Source organism: Crocuta crocuta, unplaced genomic scaffold (assembly GCF_008692635.1).
Source record: "Crocuta crocuta isolate KB4526 unplaced genomic scaffold, BGI_CrCroc_1.0 scaffold68, whole genome shotgun sequence".
Lineage (NCBI taxonomy): Eukaryota > Metazoa > Chordata > Mammalia > Carnivora > Hyaenidae > Crocuta > Crocuta crocuta.
Window position 1 is genome coordinate 3,883,368 of NW_027532426.1, and position 18,345 is coordinate 3,901,712.

An 18,345-nucleotide genomic window follows, 5' to 3' on the forward strand; every position below is an offset into this window, starting at 1 on the left:
ATGGTGACGCTGAGAATCATTTCAAGATGGGATAGTCCTGAGTGGCAGCTGAGGAATTTAGAGTCTCGGGCCCTGGCCTCTGGGGGCAGGATGGTAAGTGGTCTTTTTGGGTTTTTTTGTTTAATTTGTTGTTGTTTTTTGGTTTTGGTTTAATTTATTTCTGAGAGAGAGAGAGACAGACAGCGTGAGCAGGGGAGGGTCAGAGAGAGAGGAAAACACAGAATCTGAAACAGGCTCCAGGCTCCGAGCTAGCCGTCAGCACAGAGCCCAATGTGGGGCTCGAATCCACGGACCGTGAGATCATGACCTGAGCCGAAGTCGGACACTTAACCAATTGAGTCACCCAGGCGCCCCTGGGTTTTTTTGTTTAATATTTTAATGTTTATTTTATTTTTGAGAGAGAGACAGAGCACAAGCAGGGGAGGGGCAGAGGGAGAGGGAGACAACAGAATCTGAAGCAGGCCCCAGGCTCTGAGTTGTCAGCACAGAGCCAGATGCGGGGCTCGAACCCACGAACCGTGAGACCATGACCTGAGCCAAAGTCGGACGCTTAACTGAGCCACCCAGGCGCCCCATAAGTGGTCTTTTTGAAGACCTTAGTTTGGCATCAGACTCTGTTCCTTCCCAGAAAAGTGTCATGTAAATCAGGGGCTATTTTGGGATTCCAGCTGGTGGTGATTCTAGACTTTTAGGGTGAAAATGAGACCTCCCTTCTCTTCTCCCTTTCCCCCATTCTCTTCCCGCTTCTCCTCCATTTCCCTCTACCAGAGCTTAGCCGGGTAGAGAGATGGACACCATGGCATGTAGGCTGCAGTCAGGAACCCCGACTCAGTTCTCCCACCAAGGATCCGTCATCGCGGCTTTCCGATCCTTGGTGTCTTTCAAGTATAAAATTGGAAATAACATTTTACATTTCAGGGGCTCCTCGGTGGCCCAGTGGATTAAGCATCCACCTTCGGCTCAGGTCATGATCTCGCAATTCGTGACTTCGAGCCCTGCGTTGGGCTCTTGGCTGTCTGTGTCAGACTTGCTTCGGATCCTGTCTTCCTCTCTCTGCCCTTTCCCTGCTCACGCTTTCCTTCTCTCAAAAATAAATAATAAAAAGCATTAAAAAAAAGTGTTTTTTTACATTTCAAAGGACTGGTATGGTGAACTGACTGCTGCTAAGTAGAGACACAGTGAATATGTTCCTTCTCTTCCTTTATTCCTATAGGTCTGGAGAGGAGCTAGTTATGATACAAAAAATGTGTGCGACCCGACTGCGTCATGGAATGAGTTGGTGGTAGAGACGAGTTGACAGTATCGCCCCAAACTTAATTGTTCAAGGCCTCAACCCTAACCTTTGATTTCTCAAATCAGCTGGCCTGCTGAGCCCCTGGGGCCCAGGGCCTGGAGCTAGAGCTCTGGACTCCTGCTGGGGTCCTTGGGCCAGGCCTGAGGGCTTTGATAGCTCTGAGCCTGGGAGAGGGTAGGGTGGAGGAGGGACCGGATGCGCTGAGTTTCACATCTTTCAAACTTTTGAACAGCTCTCAGAGGAAAAATGAACAGGAGTTACTGTCCCCATTTACAGGTGAAGAAACTGAGGTTTGGTTTGGGAATTAACGTATCCAAGAGCAGAGGGTCAGTAAGTCTCTTGTTTTTCTCAGCATCGGAGAGTCCGGAGAAGACAAGAATGTGGGGAGACCTTCCCAAGGTTATTAAGGCTGTTGCTCTGGCACCTCCTGGGGACTAGGATGCCCCCAAAAGTGCTCCTGGGCCTCTGGAACTCTCCCTCCCCCGGGTTTCCTGACTCACAGACTGGTGTCTTTCTTCCCACCCTGCGTGACTTCTTGTAGGAGGAGGGGAGAGGTGTGTGGGAATGAAAAGTAATTCTGATGAGGGTGTGATTCTGCCATCCTGAAAAGTCTGCCCTGCCTGCTCGGGTTAGAAAAGCAAAGACTGGTGACGGTACTGGCGCTGGTAGAGGTGGTGGTTGTCGTAATGGCGGCGATGGTGATGGTGATAATGGAGGTGATGTTTGCAATGGGGGCAGTGATGGTGGAGATGGCGGTCATAGGGATGGTGCAGGTGACAGAGATGGGCATGGTATGCAAGTGCTTCCTTCTCTGAATCTATTACTCTGGCATAATAGAAGATAATACAGCCTTGACTTCCTCCACTTTTCCTGGGAACCCGACCTTTGAGAGTGAGGCGGATGGGAAGTTCCACCTAGGATTTTCGCTACTAAGGCTCAGGCTGGGACAGGCCATCAAGAGACATCAAGCCTGGGAGGATGGGGGCAGGAGGAGCCTGGGTGCCACAGGGCTGGGGCTGTGAGAGCACTGGGAGGGCCACAATGGGGACGATGGGTCGGGGACTGAGACCAGACAAGGGCTTGGGAGACTGAGGCATGAGGGCCTATGGGGAAGTGCCCATGGGGGGCTGGCTTGTGGGTTTGCTCCCCGCTAGGAAGCAAACTAAGGTTAGAGACAGTGACGTGCAGCTAATGTCTAGCAACTGACCCTCTGAAGGAAGAGCCGTGAAAGAGCCCTGATTCATAGCATTTGCTGCTTTCCGTGGTGTAAATATACCTATGGTGGCTGATTTCAAACTATGCTTGTGGTAATACTGAATGCAGAGTTGGGAAGAGATAGGCCATAGTTCAGTTATCTAGTATTTTCACCAGACGGGAACAAGAGATATAAGAAACCTCAAGATGGGGCGCCTGGGTGGCTCAGTTGGTTAAGCGTCAAACTTCAGCTCAGACCGTGATCTCACGGCTAGTGAGTTCGAGCCCCGCGTCGGGCTCTGTGCTAATGGGTCAGAACCCGCAGTGTGCTTTGGATTCTGCGTCTCCGTCTCTCTCTGCCCCTCCCCGGCTTGCTCTCTGTCTCTCAAAAATAAACAAACATTAAAAAAAAAATTTTTTTTAATTTTTTTAAAATGTTTTATTTATTTCTAGGAGAGAGAGAGAGACAGCGTGAGCAGGGGAGGGTCAGAGAGAGAGGGAGACACAGATTCCGAAACAGGCTCCAGGCTCCGAGCTGGCAGTCAGCACAGAGCCCGACGCGGGGCTCGAACCCACGAACCGCGAGATCATGACCCAAGCGAAAGTTGGACGCTTAACCGACTAAGCCACCCAGGCGCCCCTAAAAAAATTTTTAAAAAGTAACCTCAAGAGCAGAGATAGTAGTAAAATGTAGTAAACGAACTGAGAAGTGATGATTGTTGAGTATTTATTACCTTGGCTTATAATGTATTTAATTGTAAGTTGATATCACTTCATTTTTAGTTATGGCATTGTTTAGCAACTGGCTGGCATTTCCACTTGCCTCTCTGGAGGGCTGGAAGCCGACTCCGGCACATCACCGAAAGCCTTTGCTCAGGGCTGGCTGGCTGCAAGGCTGGGGACTGATGGATGTGGGTGTGTCTTTCTGTTCTCCCTAGGCGGATGTTCCCATTCTTGTCATTTACTGTGGCAGGGGGGGGGCCCCCCAGCNACGTGGTCTTGGTGGACCAGCACCACTGGCGGTATCAGAGCGGCAAGTGGGTGCAGTGTGGAAAGGCTGAGGGCAGCATGCCAGGTAGGAGCCCCCGGAGATGACTGGATGCTCTTTTTCTCCGAGACTGAGCGCCCCCTGGTGGACCCAGGAGGAAGCCTCGAGCCGCGGCCCCCACACCTAAGATTTAACTCCCCATCCCACCCTTATCTCCTCCCATTTCTCACTCCCTTTCTGTTTGTCCTCTCTTCTCTCTTCTGCCTTAGCCTGTCTTCTGCTCAGTCCTCTGTGCACATTTCCCCGTTGCCCTGCCCCGTCTAGTCCTGCCCCCTGCAGCCTTTTTGACACCCCCCTCGGAATAGGCAAAGAGGCCCCATGTCACCTGGCTCTGATCCCGGGAGCTGCATGCCAAAGAGGTTAACTGTCCACAGGAAACCGCCTGTACGTCCACCCAGATTCCCCCAACACTGGAGCCCATTGGATGCGCCAGGAAGTTTCATTCGGGAAACTGAAGCTCACGAACAACAAAGGGGCCTCGAACAATGTGACCCAGGTGAGACTCCTTGCCACCCCCCACCCCTCCGGGCTGATCCTGTTCTGTAAAAGTCACTTTTCTTTCTCTCTGACTCTGGTTCTTTCCCACCCACCATGGGGGGAAGATGAGGTGGGAGGAAGCGAATCTCAGGGGCAGACATGGGGTCGTATTTAGGATGACACGGGCCAAGCTGGCCCTTGGGGGTTTCTTCACCAAACCGGAGGCCCCCATCACTTATGCACCCCGCTGGGCATAGTGCTGGGACCTGTGGCCCCAGGGAATGGACACAGAGTCTAAGTTGAGCAACCCTGTTAACAGAGCCCTGAAAAGCCACCTGCTTGTGCTAATATCTTGGTGACAATGGACATCTGTGGGTAGGAGAGAGGGCAAGAAGGCACAAGTGGTGTCCTGGAGAGGCAGGGGACCACAATTAGAAGGCCTGGGGGAAGCTACCTCGTAGCACGGCAGGGGAATGGACACTATGACCTCAGAGTCCCTTCCAGCCTGGCCACAGGACCGGCCGAGGGTGGGGATAGAGGACCCTTAGACCCCCCACAAGCGTCTGGCTCTCTCTCAGATGATCGTGCTCCAGTCTCTCCATAAGTACCAGCCTCGGCTGCACATCGTTGAGGTGAACGAGGGGGAACCCGAGGGGTCCTGCAACACCTCCAACACGCATATCTTCACCTTCCAAGAGACGCAGTTCATTGCCGTGACCGCCTACCAGAATGCAGAGGTGAGGGCTGCCGGGCAGGGCTGAGCTTCAAGGCGCAGGAGGGGAGAGGGGAGCCCACAGGCTTCTTTGGTGGGGAATCCAGAAGTTCTCTAGCACCGGACTCAGGACTCAGGCGCCTCTGTTTCCCCTCTCTCTAGATCACTCAGCTGAAAATTGATAATAACCCTTTTGCCAAAGGATTCCGGGAGAACCTTGAGTCGTAAGTGCCGCTGGGTCCAGCTTCCCTTTGCAGAGGGGCCTCCGCTTGGTCCCTCGTGGGACTTGACTCCAGACTTGTGCTGAGCGTGTCGCCTTCCCTGGGGGTGGGCAGGGGTGGGGTGGATGCCGGAGGGCGGGAAGACCGAGGAAAGAGGATCCAGGGAGGGACGCGCAATAGGCAGGCTTACAGGTGACTGGTTCTGCTTGTGACCCGTTTTCTTGCCTTATTATTATTTGTTTTTAAAGCATGTATGCATCTGTTGACACCAGCGTCCCTTCCCCACCTGGACCCAACTGTCAGTTGCTTGGGGGAGACCACTACTCTCCTCTCCTACCCAACCAGTACCCCGTTCCCAGCCGCTTCTACTCCGACCTTCCCGGGCAAGCCAAGGATGTAGTTTCCCAGCCCTACTGGCTGGGGCCCCCCCGGGACCACAGCTACGAGGCTGAGTTTCGAGCAGTCAGCATGAAGCCTGCGTTCCTGCCCTCCGCCCCCGGACCCACCATGTCCTACTACCGAGGCCAAGAGGTTCTGACGCCCGGAGCTGGCTGGCCGGTGGCCCCCCAGTACCCTCCCAAGATGGGCCCAGGCAGCTGGTTCCGCCCCATGAGGACTCTGCCCATGGAACCTGGTCCCGGAGCTTCAGAGGGACGGGGGCCGGAGGACCAGGGCTCCCCCTCGGTGTGGACTGAGATCACCCCCCTGCGGCCAGAGTCCAGTGACTCAGGACTGGGTGAAGGAGACTCTAAGCGGAGGCGCGTGTCCCCCTACCCCTCCAGTGGCGATAGCTCCTCCCCTGCTGGGGCCCCTTCTCCTTTTGACAAGGAAACCGAAGGCCAGTTTTATAGCTATTTCCCCAACTGAGCGGATGACGTGGCGAAAGGCTCAGAAACGGTGTTACCAGGTTGGAGGACACCAACCAATGCAGACAGCAGACTCGGGACTGAGAGGCCCCAGCCCCCTCTGTCCCTTCCCCTTTTGTAGTTGGGTGAGGAAGAGGGGGTTCCGGGGTTCACTTGCTGCTTCCGGCCCTCGATGAAACCTGAGAGGAGTGTCCCCTGCCCCTTGCTCTGCCCTAACTACAGTCGTCTCCCTGGTGCTGCTGCTGGCTGTGGGTTCCCAGCTGGAGAACAGAAAACGGAGAACAAGAAGATCTTGGACACAAAGGAGCTTCCTCTCTTCTGTGGGCCTGGGTAGGGGTCAGGGGGGCCGGCTGGGACCTGGAGATCGTCTTATCTTGTAGAACTAACTTCGGGCAGTTTCGATTGTGTGTGTGAAAATAAAGATACCATGGATTTTATGACAGTCAGCCAGCCAGGATCAGCGAGAGGACGCAGATGACTTGGGGCAGCTGGCCGGGACCCCATCCGCTCAAGAGACAGTGGGGTCCCGAGGAAGAGGCTGGGAAGGGGCGGGGACGGTGCACACCTCAAGAAGCGAAGTCTTTGGGGGTGGTCATTGCCTGGGGGCTTGGGCTTTTTTCTTTCTTTTTTTTTTTTTTTTTCCTTTTTCTTTTTTGGAATGGGGAGGCTATTTATTGTACAGAGAGTGGTGTCTGGATATATTTCTTTTGTCTTCATCACTTTCTGCAAATAAACCTGAAACTGTAGACTGTGTCCTGCTTCAGTGCCCTGGAGGGGGACGTGGATGGGGACTCCGCTGGGAATTGCAAGCGCACCACAGCTCTCCGACAGCAGCTGAAGTTCCCAGGGACCCGTGCCTTCTAGAAACCCAGAGTGGCTTCATTCAGGGGATAAACAGAGCAAGGCCACATGTCCCGAAGGTTGATGGTTGACTCCACCTTGTAAGGCACCTTGGGACTGCCTGTGTGGCACCCTGACCTGTGGAGGAGGCATCTGAAGGCGAGACCTGAGGACGGGGCTGGGTGGCGGCTGGGAGCTCTGCGGGGAGAAGCCTTGATTTCTCTTTGTATTTTTTTTTAACTTAAAAAAAATTTAATGTTTATTTATTTTTGAGAGATAGAGCGCTAGCGAGGAAGAGGCAGAGAGAGAGGGGGACACAGAATCTGAAGCAGGCTCCAGGCTCCCCGCTGTCAGCACAGAGCCTAACTCGAGGCTCGAAGTCACTAGTGAGATTGTGACCTGAGCTGAAGTCAGAGACTTAACCAACTGAGCCATCCAGGCACCTCTAAAAATTTTTTAAATGTTTATTATTTTTAAGAGAGAGAGAGAGCAAGCAGGAGAGGGGCAGAGAGAGGTTCAGGAATCTGAAACAGGTTCCAGACTTCCAGCTCTCAGCTGAGAACCTGATGTGGGGCTCGAACTCACAAGCTGCGAGATCACGACTTGAGCCGAACCTGGGCACTGAACCAACTGAGCCATCCAGGTGCCTCTCTGCTCTTTTAGGAGCTTTTGTTCTCCATCGTCGTCTTAGGGTTGTTCAAAGGGGAAAGGAGTAAATATAAACTGAATCACATGAAATTGCTGTTTTTGTAGGTCAAGAACAGCCAAATATTGGCAACTCCATACGATTCAAACTAGTACGTGTAAAGGGTTTAGAATAGCATCTGATAAACAGCAAGCCCTCAATCTGCAAATTATAGTTGTTATAATTCTCTAGCTCTGTTTCTCTCTCTCTTTATATACACACTGACTTGTGTTTGTAAAAGAACACCTGCTTCTTTTAAGGAATGTAAGCAATGCAGAGAAGTAAAAAGACGGCACTAAATTATCCCAAAGCTTACCACCCAGCAATAATTATCATTAAATGTTAAATGGGTTAGATAGACCGAAATATATTTTTATAACATTGGAATCATACTGAAAATGCTTTCTAAAAAATATTTTTTTATTTAAATACACTTTTTATGTCTTTATTTTGAGAGACAGAGAGACAAAGAGCAAGCAGGGTGGGGGCAGAGAGAGAGGGAGACACAGAATCTGAAGCGGGCTCCAGGCTCTGAGCTGACGGCACAGAGCCTGATGCGGGGCTCGAACCCACGGATTGTGAGATCATGACCTGAGCTGAAGTCAGACAGCTAACTGACTGAGCCACCCAGGCACCCCCAAAATATTTTATTTTTAATAAGTAATCTCTACACCCAACATGAGAGCTTGAACTCAGAACCCCAAGATCAAGAGTTGCATGCTTTACTCACTGGGCCAGCCAGGTGCTCCTGAAGATGCTTTTTCTTAATGAAAACTATTAAATTTTAGTTTACAGAATTTAGTAATGCAAAAATAAAAATCGTATCAAACAAACTGTCAAAACCTGAAAAACTGTCAAGTGAATGAAGGGATCATTGAGCTCGAGATGTTTTTTGTCTTTTTTCCCAGGATAAGAGTTATTTCCATGAAGGAGCGCTCTAAGGTTAAGAAAGAAGCTTACAGGGGCACCTGGGTGGCTCAGTCGGTTGAGCGTCCGACTTCAGCTCAGGTCATGATCTCACGGTTCGTGGGTTTGAGCCCCACGTCGGGCTCTGTGCTGACAGCTCAGATCCTGGAATCTGCTTCAGATTCTTTATCTCCCTCTCTCTCTGACCCTTCCCCTCTCATGCTATGTCTCTCTCTCTCTCAGAAATAAATAAAACATTAAAAAAAGAAAAAAAGAAAAGAAAAAAAGAAAGAAAGAAGCTTACAGGGCACCTGGGCTCACTCTTGAATTCAGCTCAGGTCATGATCTCATGGTTCCTGGGTTTGAGCCCTGCATTGAGCTCTGTGCTGACAGCTCGGAGCCTGCTTGGGATTATCTCTCTCTCTCCCTCTCTCTCTACCCTTCCCTGCTCACATTCTCTCTCTGCAAATAAATAAATAAACTTAAGGAGTGGGGGGGAAGGAGCTTATGGGAAACACCCAGAAGTTAGAATTACTCCATTTGCCTGGCCACAGTCCAGGGTATCCCCCACTCTAATGGGGGAGAGGGGTGTCATTATGGGCCCTTGGATGCTCTCCTACTTCTGTTAGAGCTGGGAAATCTTCACTTCTGTCACAGTTCACATCCTGGTCTCTATCCAGAGGCCATTTTCATCACCTTCTAGTTAGAAGAAGAAAAAGAAGACATATTTGTTTTCATTCTCCTTGGATTTGGAAGCTCATAATTTTGTAAATGCCATTAGTGGTTCCGTCATACTGCACTATCTAAGTGCAGATTATTGCTCTCATCCCTTTGGCTGTCACTCCCCGGAGCTATTAAGTGTTGGTATTAAATTAGGTCTATTTCCCTCTTTGGGAACTGTTGTCAGTAATTACAGTACTCTTCTCCTTCACTGTTTTTATTTTTATTTAAGTTTATTTATTTATTTTTAGTTATCTCTACACCCAACATGAGGCTCCAACACACCGCCCCGAGATTACGAGTCTCATGCTCTTCCCACTGAGCAGCCAGGTGCCCCATCCACCCCTGTTTTTAAATGGTGTTTGTTCCCTTCATTAGATATAAGTGAAGGGCGTTGTATTTACATACTCTATTATCTTTTTCCAGAAGTGTGGGGGCATGTGTTTTGATGCTTTTTTATTTGACTCATAACGGTTCATTACTACTATTCCTTCACTATTAAACATACGTTTTACTGAAAAGGAAAAATACTGAAAATACTAAAATACATTTTTATATTATCTTTCTATGCATAAACATAGGATATTTCTTCATTTATTTAGGCCATTCTTAAGGTCCTCCAGTTAAGTTTTATAGTTTATATACAAGATATATATATTCTTTTCTATAAAAGGTTTTTTTTCTCTATAAAGGGTATTTTTTAAAAAATACAGGGGCGCCTGGGTGGCTCAGTCAGTTAAGCGTCTGACCTCAGCTCAGGTCATGATCTCACAGTTCGTGGGTTTGGGCCCTGCATTGAGCTCTGTGCTGACAGCTCAGAGCCTGGAGCCTGCTTCGGATTCTGTGTCTCCCTCTCTCTCTGGCCCTCCCCCGCTCATGCTCTCTCACTCTCATCTCAAAAATAAAAATAAACATAAACAATTTTTGAAAAAAAAAACATTTTCAGGGTGCCCTGGTGACTCTGTCGGTTAAGCATCCTACTTCAGCTCAGGTCATAATCTCACAATTCGTGAGTTCGAACCCTGCATCAGGCTCTCTGCTGTCAGTGCAAAGGCTACTTGAGGATTCTCTGTCTCCCTGTCTCTGCCCCTCCCCTGCTCATGCTCTCTCTCTCTCTCTCTCAAATAAAGAAACATTAAAAAAAATAAAAATACCCATTTTCTAATTGTTAACTATAATTGATTTTTGTATGGTGATCGTAAGATCCAGCCATTTTGCTAAACTCTCTTATTATTCATAGTGGTTTGCTATAAATTCATTACATTCTTTATGGCCAATTGGATTATTTCAAATAATGACAGTTTTATTTTTTCCTTTCTAACCATTATGCTCCTAATTTCTTTTTCTTAGCTTATTACAGGCCAGAACTTCAAGTGCTAGTTTCTTGCCTTTTGAGGGATGATTTCCCTCCTATTTATTCTACTTTTTTCCTCATGTTGGTTTGGCATTTCTATAATTTTAGTGGTTACTTCATGCATCTTAATAGGTACCTTTAACTTAATAAAATCTTAACATTGAATGATGTTTTGCCTCGCGTTCTGGTCAATCAAACAATTTTAGATTAGCTCTTATCTTCCCCCTTTTGACTTACTATTGTTTTCTCTCTTAATTTACTGACTTTGAACATTTCAATATACATATACATATACACACCTATCTGTTTTTTGGGTTTTGTTTGTTTGTTCACATATATATGTTTTTAAGTAACATCTACATCCAACGTGGGGCTCTAACTCACAACCCTGAGATCAACAGTCCTATTCTCTACCAACTGAGCCAGCCAGGTGCCCCTTCAGTTCTTTTTTAATCCCCACAGATGATACTCCTGTATTATTTTGTTGAGATAATACTTGTTTGGGCTTAATTTTATGTCACCATTCTCTTTGCTCACTTTTCCTCTTTGAATTTCTGCCTCTTTTTTTTCTGGGATCAATTTCCTACTTCTTCAACTATATTCTTTATAACTTCTCTCAAACAGGTCTCTTTGTAAATTCCTTATAAGCTTGTTTCTTACAAAGATTATCATTTTTCCCCTTGTTATTGGATGGTATTGTGCTGAGGAAACAATTTTAAGTGGATAGCAAGTTTTTTCTTATTTTATAGACGCTATTCCGCCATCTTTTGGCTTCTATTGTTGTGAAATTTGCTACTACTGTAATGATCAGTATGTTTTTAATGTTTATTTATTTTTGAAAGAGAGAGAGAGAGAGCAAGCAGGGGAGGGGCAGAGAAAGAGGGGGACAGAGGATCTTAAGTGGGTCCTGTGCTGACAGCAGAGAGCCCTATGTTGGGGCTCGAACTCAAACCATGAGATCATGACCCAAGCCAAAGTCAGAGGCTCAACAAATAGAACCACCCAGGTGCTCCAGTTAATTATCATTCTTTCATCGATCATCTGACTTTCTCTTTCTGCTTTCCAGATCTTCTAGTTATATTTGGTGTGTAGCAGATTTACTATGATGTGACAAGGTATGAATTTATTTTTCTTTATCATATTTGGGATATATTGTACTTCCTGAAACTGTGTATTCATGGTTTTCATCAATTCTGAAATTTCTCAGTTATTATCTCTTTAAAAATTACTTCTTTCCAATTTTGCCCTTGGGAATCTAATCAGATAGATGTCAGAAATGTTCATTCTATTATTATTCACATCTCACAACTCTTTATTATGTTTTTTCTCCTTGTCTCTCTTTGCTGCTTTCTGTATAAATTCTTGAGATATATCTTTTAGTTTAATTCTACTTTCAACAGTATCTGATATGCTGATTAGCCCACTCACCAAAATTTTTTTTCACAGTTTACAAAGTACTTTTCATGTTATTTTGTACATCTTCATTAAGTTTTTTAATGTTACGCCTTACATTTCTTTATTTTTCTTTTTATCTTAAGTAGTCTTTACACACTCAACGTGGGGCTCAAACTCATGATCCTGAGATCAACAGTCTCATGTGCTTCTGACTGAGCCAGTCAGACACCCCATGCTTTGCATTTCTATAAGTTCTATTTTTTTCCAAATTGTATAATCCTGATGATTTCCTATTGTATGTTTTCCCTTATAACTACATTCATTGTTTCTGTACACACTCTACACACAACCATTCTGTATTTTGTATTTGACAATTCCAGATAATACTGAAGGTTGTTTGTAGGGGGTGTGGTAGTAGTGTTGTCTAAATATATTGATTCTTCTGATCACTCACAGTGAATTTGCCTTCTTGCACACGTAAGTGTCTTTGTAAGGTCATGTTTTGTTTTTTTTAATTTTTTTTAATGTTTTTTTTATTTATTTCTCGGAGAAAGAGAGAGAGAGAGACAGCATGAGCAGGGGAAGGTCAGAGAGACAGGGAGTCACAGACTGAAACAGGCTCCAGGCTCTGAGCTGGCAGTCAGCACAGAGCCCGACACAGGGCTCGAACCCACGAACCGTGAGATCATGACCTAAGCGAAAGTGGGACGCTTAACCGACTAAGCCACCCAAGCGCCCCAGGTCATGTTTGATTTTTAACCCATGGATGTCCTGTAAGATTAACTTGGGGAAACTTTCTTCCACAGATGTTGCTTCTGATTCAACAGATGGGAAACACCAAATTATGGCTGGACTTTTCCCTCTAGCAATGTAGTCAAATTTCTTGGCACAGGGCTCCCAAAGAGTGAGACAGAAGCTTCCAGGCCTACCCTTCAGAGCCTCACTCTACTACATTCTACTGGTCAAGGCCAGCCCATATATAATGAAAGGGGGAATAATTTTCCAGCTGAATGATAGGAGTGGTATGTACTGCCTAGCCATTACCCTAGGATTTTTTTCCTTCACCATCATGTTGGTAGATTGAAATTGTCCATGCGACATTTCAGTGGATATAGCAAATGCCACAAGCGAGGGCACACTTCTTCCCAGATTGCTCTTTGCATTACCACACCACTGGGAGCTGGTTTATTAAGTTGGGGCACTCACAGTGAAATCTGAGAGGAGTTAGAGAGGTCTTTTCTCCTAAAATATTATTCAGTTCTCCTAAGTTCTCCTTTCACATTCTCTCTGGCTGACAGCATTCTAAGAATGAGATATGAAAAGAGAAATTGGAGGTCCATTTTTTACTTTTACACAGTTTCTACCTTCAGTTTTGCCTCATCTTTCTTAGCCACTGTTTGTGACATGCCCAAGTCCCATGTCTATTCTCATTTTCTTCAGAGAATAACACTGTTCTTTTTTTTTTTTAAAGATTTTTACTCATTTAAGTAATTTTTACATACCACATGGGGCTCAAACTCATGACCCTGAGATCAAGAGTTATACACTCTTCTGACTGAATCAGCCAAGCACCCCACAACACTGTTCTTTCAGGACATATGTGGCTGCTCAGGGTAGGAAGCAGTCAGGGGAAGCTCAATACCCATGATTTTAGATTTTTAGCCAATCCACCAATTTTCAACACTGTGCCTCAGTTCCACCTGCCATTGTGTTTGATACTCGCAAGTCCTGAGTCTACTTTAGATTATTTGGTGGTAAATCAGCTCACCTATTGCTAATCGTGTTTGTAGGCATTTCAGGGTCTAGCTACATTTTATGTTGTCATTCCATCTTGCATAATCAGATACTACTCCTCCAACTGCTTCTTATATTCCAAAAAAATTGTTGAAATCCAATTGTCTGCATTTTCCTCTGCTATTCTCTTTGTTTCTATGGTTCCATACATTAAGAAAATATCTGGGGCCCCTGAGTGGCTTAGTCGGTTAAGCAGCCAACTTCGGCTCAGGTCATGATCTTATGGTTTGTGAGTTCGAACCCCGCATTGGGCTCTGTGCTGACAGCTTAGAGCCTGGAGCCTGCTTCAGATTCTGTGCCTCCCTGGCTCTCTGCCCACCCCCCCACCCCCCTGCTTGTGCTCTGTCTCTCAAAAAATAAATAAAAATGTTAAAAAATTAAAAAATAATATTAAAAAAGAAAATCTATATTATCATGTTAATAACTAATATACATATTTAAACTAAATACTCTTCATTGATTTTTAAAAATTTTTTTAATGTTTTATTTATTTCTGAGAGAGAGAGACAGCATGAGTAGGGGAGGGTCAGAGAGAGAGGGAGATACAGAATCTGAAGCAGGCTCCAGGCTCTAAGCTGTCAGCACAGAGTCCAACGTGGGGCTTAAACCCACGAACTATGAGATCATGACCTGAGCTGAAGCCAGACGCTTAACTGACTGAGCCACCCAGGTGTCCCACTCTTCATTGATTTTGAATGAAAACTTGTAACTCTTTTAATCATCATAAGCTGGCCTTCCTCCCTCCCCATTTTAGTTTATTTTTTAAAGTTTATTTATTTATTTTGAGAAAGAGAGAGTGTAAGCAGGAGAGGGGCAGAGAGAGAGGTGGGGAGAGAGAATCACTAGCAGGCTCCTTGCTGTCAGCACAAAGCCAGATTCAGGGCTTGAACTCATGAACCATGAGATCATGACTGCGCTGAAATCAAGAATCGGAAGCTTAACCAACTGAGCCACCCAGACATCTCCCTCCCTCCTCATTTTAGGAAAATTTTATTTAATTTTACCTCTGATTACCTCTTATCCAGTTAGTATTTATTTTTTCAGGGACACATGTAATTCTTTGGCTTCGTCTCTATCCTCTGTTCTTTTCCTATTTCTTTATTTTTATCTTTTAAAACATATATTATGTGCTCTGGGAAAATTTTCCAAATTTATCTTAGTAAAAATATATTAATTTGGGGATGACTGAAGACTAATTCCTAAGAAGACAGTGATCCAAAAGTTTAAATACCTGTACTTATGATTTATATGAATGCTTTGTGAGTGTCTATGGTTATAGCTATATCTTATATGTTATTTTATAAGAGCTAATAATGATAAGAGTTATCGATAGATGGGTTTAAAAGTAGCTGCTGGGGTTAAGACGTAAATCTAGATTAAGCACAAGTTTAATCTTTTCTCAGACTCAGAATAACCCAATTTATTTGAGTTATTCATACTTAAATTACCAATGGTTTCTCCAAGTAGGGAAGAGGGACACAGGGATTATTTCAGGATATATCTTTTAAAAATGCTCATATCCTTATATGACAAGTATCCTTTTATTTTAAAAAGTTTTATTTATTTAAATAATCTCTACTCCCAATATGGGGTTCAAACTCATGACCCTGAGATCAAGAGTTGCATGCTCTTCCAACGTAGCCAGCCAGGTGCCCCTTATGATAAGTCTTCTTATATGATGAAGGAGAAATTGTGGCATAGATATGTGGCTGAATCATATCCAAACACACCAAATCAGAATGATCTTCCACTACACTAATTTGGTTTTCCTTCAATTCAATTGTGCTCCTTAGAGCCTTCATTGAGAGCTTAAATTCTGCCATTGGAGTTTAGCTTTCTTTTCAATTTCATGTTATCTCATCTATCTCCCCTTCATCTTGGACTATATTTTTGTATCTCAGTTCTCTCCTAACATATTTCTTATTTCTTTGAAGATGTTGAAGAGTTCCCTGGAATTTTATTTTGGATCTTGAAATGGCAAGGTAATTGTGTGATGCAATTTATTAATTGTGATTACTAGCTATAAATCAGTAAATGAATAGTTGAACTCTAACACATTGGGAGTAGAATAATAGATATTGTGTCTTCAGACCATATTCTTCTTTATGAAAACTCTATCCACACCCTTCTTTCCAGGGGTCAACCCCTGAAGACCATGTTTATACAATGTGGCCCTGCTCTGCCTCATCATAGCTTATTGGAAGAATGTTGATACATGAAGGAATTGGGTTGAAGAGTCATTAGTTTGGGATATTGCTTAAGTTTGCGTTGTATAAACTGTGGTGCAAGGGGGAAGCCAAGTATAGGATGATTCAGAGAATGCAGTTTTGGGGGGACAGGAGCAGAAGATATGTGAAGAGATAAAGTAATAAAATATGAGAGAGGGAGTGAGTGATAGCAAGAGCCGCAGTGAGAGTGAGGAAGAATGTCCTAGTTCTAGTTCTTCTTAAGTTCCTACTCAACTTCCTCTCTTTGTCTTCTGAGCCACACCCATGTGTTAATGATAATTTCCCTTCATTTTGGAGTGGGAGTCTGGGACTACTAACAGAGCTTTGATTAAGACATCCATTCCCAGTTATAATAGGCTAATCACATCGTTGTGAGTAACAGGATGAAGAAACGCAGCACATTCGGTTCCTATAGTGGGAGGATGTGTATCCAGCTCACCCCAAAGTAATATCAGATGATTGGGGAAAAAAGGTGAAAAGGTGTGGGGGTGGGTTAGGGTGGGGGACAGAGACCACATCCTCATTTTGCCCCTGTGGAAATTATTTTCTGATCCATGAGAAGGTTGATCCTGTCATTCCTAGGCATTACTGAAGTATCATTAAAGTGCACAATCCAGATGAGTCTATGGTTGAGTCATATTTTTTCATCCACTGGGCCAATCTCTGCCCTTTAATTGGTGTATTTATACCATTTATACTCAATGTAATTACTGATATGTTGTGAATAAAATCTGCCATTTTATTTTTTGTTGTAGGATTATTCTCTCTTTTTTCATTTTTCTGCTTTCTTTTTTCTGCCCTCCTGATTATATAATAATTTTTGCTTCAACCATCAAACATAATTAAGAAAATTCACACAAAAAAGAAAGATTATTGAATTACTCATATTTTTGCTTATCATGTTCTTCCTTCCTTCTTGATGTTCCAAAATTCCTTCTTTTTTAGTTTCCTTTATGTTTAAGGAACTTCCTTTAGTCTTTTTTTTTAGGGCAGATATGCCAGTAACAAATTCTCTTAGTTTTTCTTTATCTGAGAATGTTTTGATTTACTCCTCATTCTTGAAGAATATTTTTGCTGGAACTCTTTCCTTTCTCTCTCCCGGCCATCTTGGAGGCTGCTTTTGGTTACGTCCGTCCCGCCCCTAAGGCAGGAAGATGGTGGCCACAAAGAAGACGAAAAAGTCGCTGGAGTCCATCAACTCTAGGCTCCAGCTCGTTATGAAAAGTGGAAAGTACATGCTGGGGTACAAGCAGACTCTGAAAATGATCAGACACGGCAAAGCGAAACTGGTCATCTTCGCCAACAACTGCCCAGCCTTGAGGAAATCTGAAATAGAATATTATGCCATGTTGGCCAAAACTGGGGTCCATCACTGCAGTGGCAATAATATTGAACTGGGCACAGCATGTGGGAAGTACTACAGAGTGTGCACACTGACTATTATTGATCCAGGTGATTCTGATATCATTAGAAGCATGCCAGAACAGACTGATGAAAAGTAAATCACTTAAACCTTTTCTTTAATAAAACTGGCCAGAGCTTGTTTTAAAAAAAAAAAAAAGAATATTTTTGCTGGCTAATAAGTTTCTGGGCTGACAATTCTTTCAGCACTTAGAAAATATAACGCCTCCTTCCGGACTTAATGGTTCCTGATGGGAAATCCACTGCTATTTGAGTTGCTTTTCCCCTGTAGTAAAGATGTGGTTTCCTTCTCACTGCTTTCAAAACTTTGTCTATTTTCCAGAAGTTTGACTATGATGTGTTCTACTGTGCATCTGTTTGAGTTTTCCTATTCAGAGTTCACTCAGCTTCTTGAATCTGTGGGTTTATGGCTTTTGCCAAATTTCGTAAATTTTTAGCTGTTTTTTTTTGTACTTTTTCATCCCTGTCGTCTTTCTCCTCTTTTTGTGAGACTCTGATGACAGGACTAGTAAATCTTTTGTTATAGTCCCACAGTTCCCTGAGGTTCTGTTTTTTTTTTTTTAAAGTCTATTTTATCTCTGTTGTACAGTTGGGTAATTTTTATTTTCCTATCTTCCAGTTCACTGATTTTTTTCTCTACTCCTTCCATTTTGCTGTTGAATGCATCCCCTGAGTTTTTAGAATTTCTATTATGTTTCTCAGTTCCAAAAGTTCCATTTGGTTCTTCTTAACATCTTCCATTTCTTGCTAAAACTTTCTATTTATTTAATGAGGGTTTCTATTTTTTCATTTGTTTCAAGTGTGTTTGTTGAACCATTTTTACCATGACTGCTTTAAAATCTTTGCCGGATGGGGGTACCTGGATGGCTCAGTCGGTTAAGCGTCCGACTTTGGTTCAGGTCATGATCTCACAGTTTGTGGGTTCGAGCCCCACATCGGGTTCTGTGCAGGCAGCTCAGAGCCTGGAGCCTGTTTCAGATTTGGGGTCTCCATCTCTCTCTCTGCCCCTCCCCCACTCATGCTCTGTCTTTCTGTTTCAAAAATAAATAAACTCTATAAAAAATTTTTTTAAATAAAATAAAATAAAATCTTTGCCAGATGATGTTAACATGCCTGTCATCTGTGTTGGCATTATTGATTTTCCTTTTCTATTAAGTTTGACAACTTCCTGGTTCTTGACATGACAAGT

The 18,345-nt window shown here is 44.4% G+C and overlaps 1 protein-coding gene and 1 pseudogene across 1 annotated transcript in view; both read left to right on the top strand.

Moving 5' to 3' along the window:
* The window catches only part of TBX21 (T-box transcription factor 21), a 24,749-nt gene extending 18,205 nt beyond the window's left edge, over nucleotides 1–6,544 (top strand). Inside the window, exons 5-9 of the mRNA XM_077779151.1 lie at nucleotides 3,427–3,563; nucleotides 3,911–4,032; nucleotides 4,592–4,750; nucleotides 4,888–4,949; nucleotides 5,195–6,544. Coding sequence (XP_077635277.1) covers nucleotides 3,427–3,563; nucleotides 3,911–4,032; nucleotides 4,592–4,750; nucleotides 4,888–4,949; nucleotides 5,195–5,813 — 1,099 coding nt within the window. The 3' untranslated portion in view covers nucleotides 5,814–6,544. The remainder of the gene's footprint in view (nucleotides 1–3,426; nucleotides 3,564–3,910; nucleotides 4,033–4,591; nucleotides 4,751–4,887; nucleotides 4,950–5,194) is intronic.
* Nucleotides 6,545–16,811: 10,267 nt separating this feature from the next.
* On the top strand, nucleotides 16,812–17,236 carry LOC144244095 (large ribosomal subunit protein eL30 pseudogene; annotated as a pseudogene).
* The last annotated feature ends 1,109 nt before the right edge of the window (nucleotides 17,237–18,345 follow it).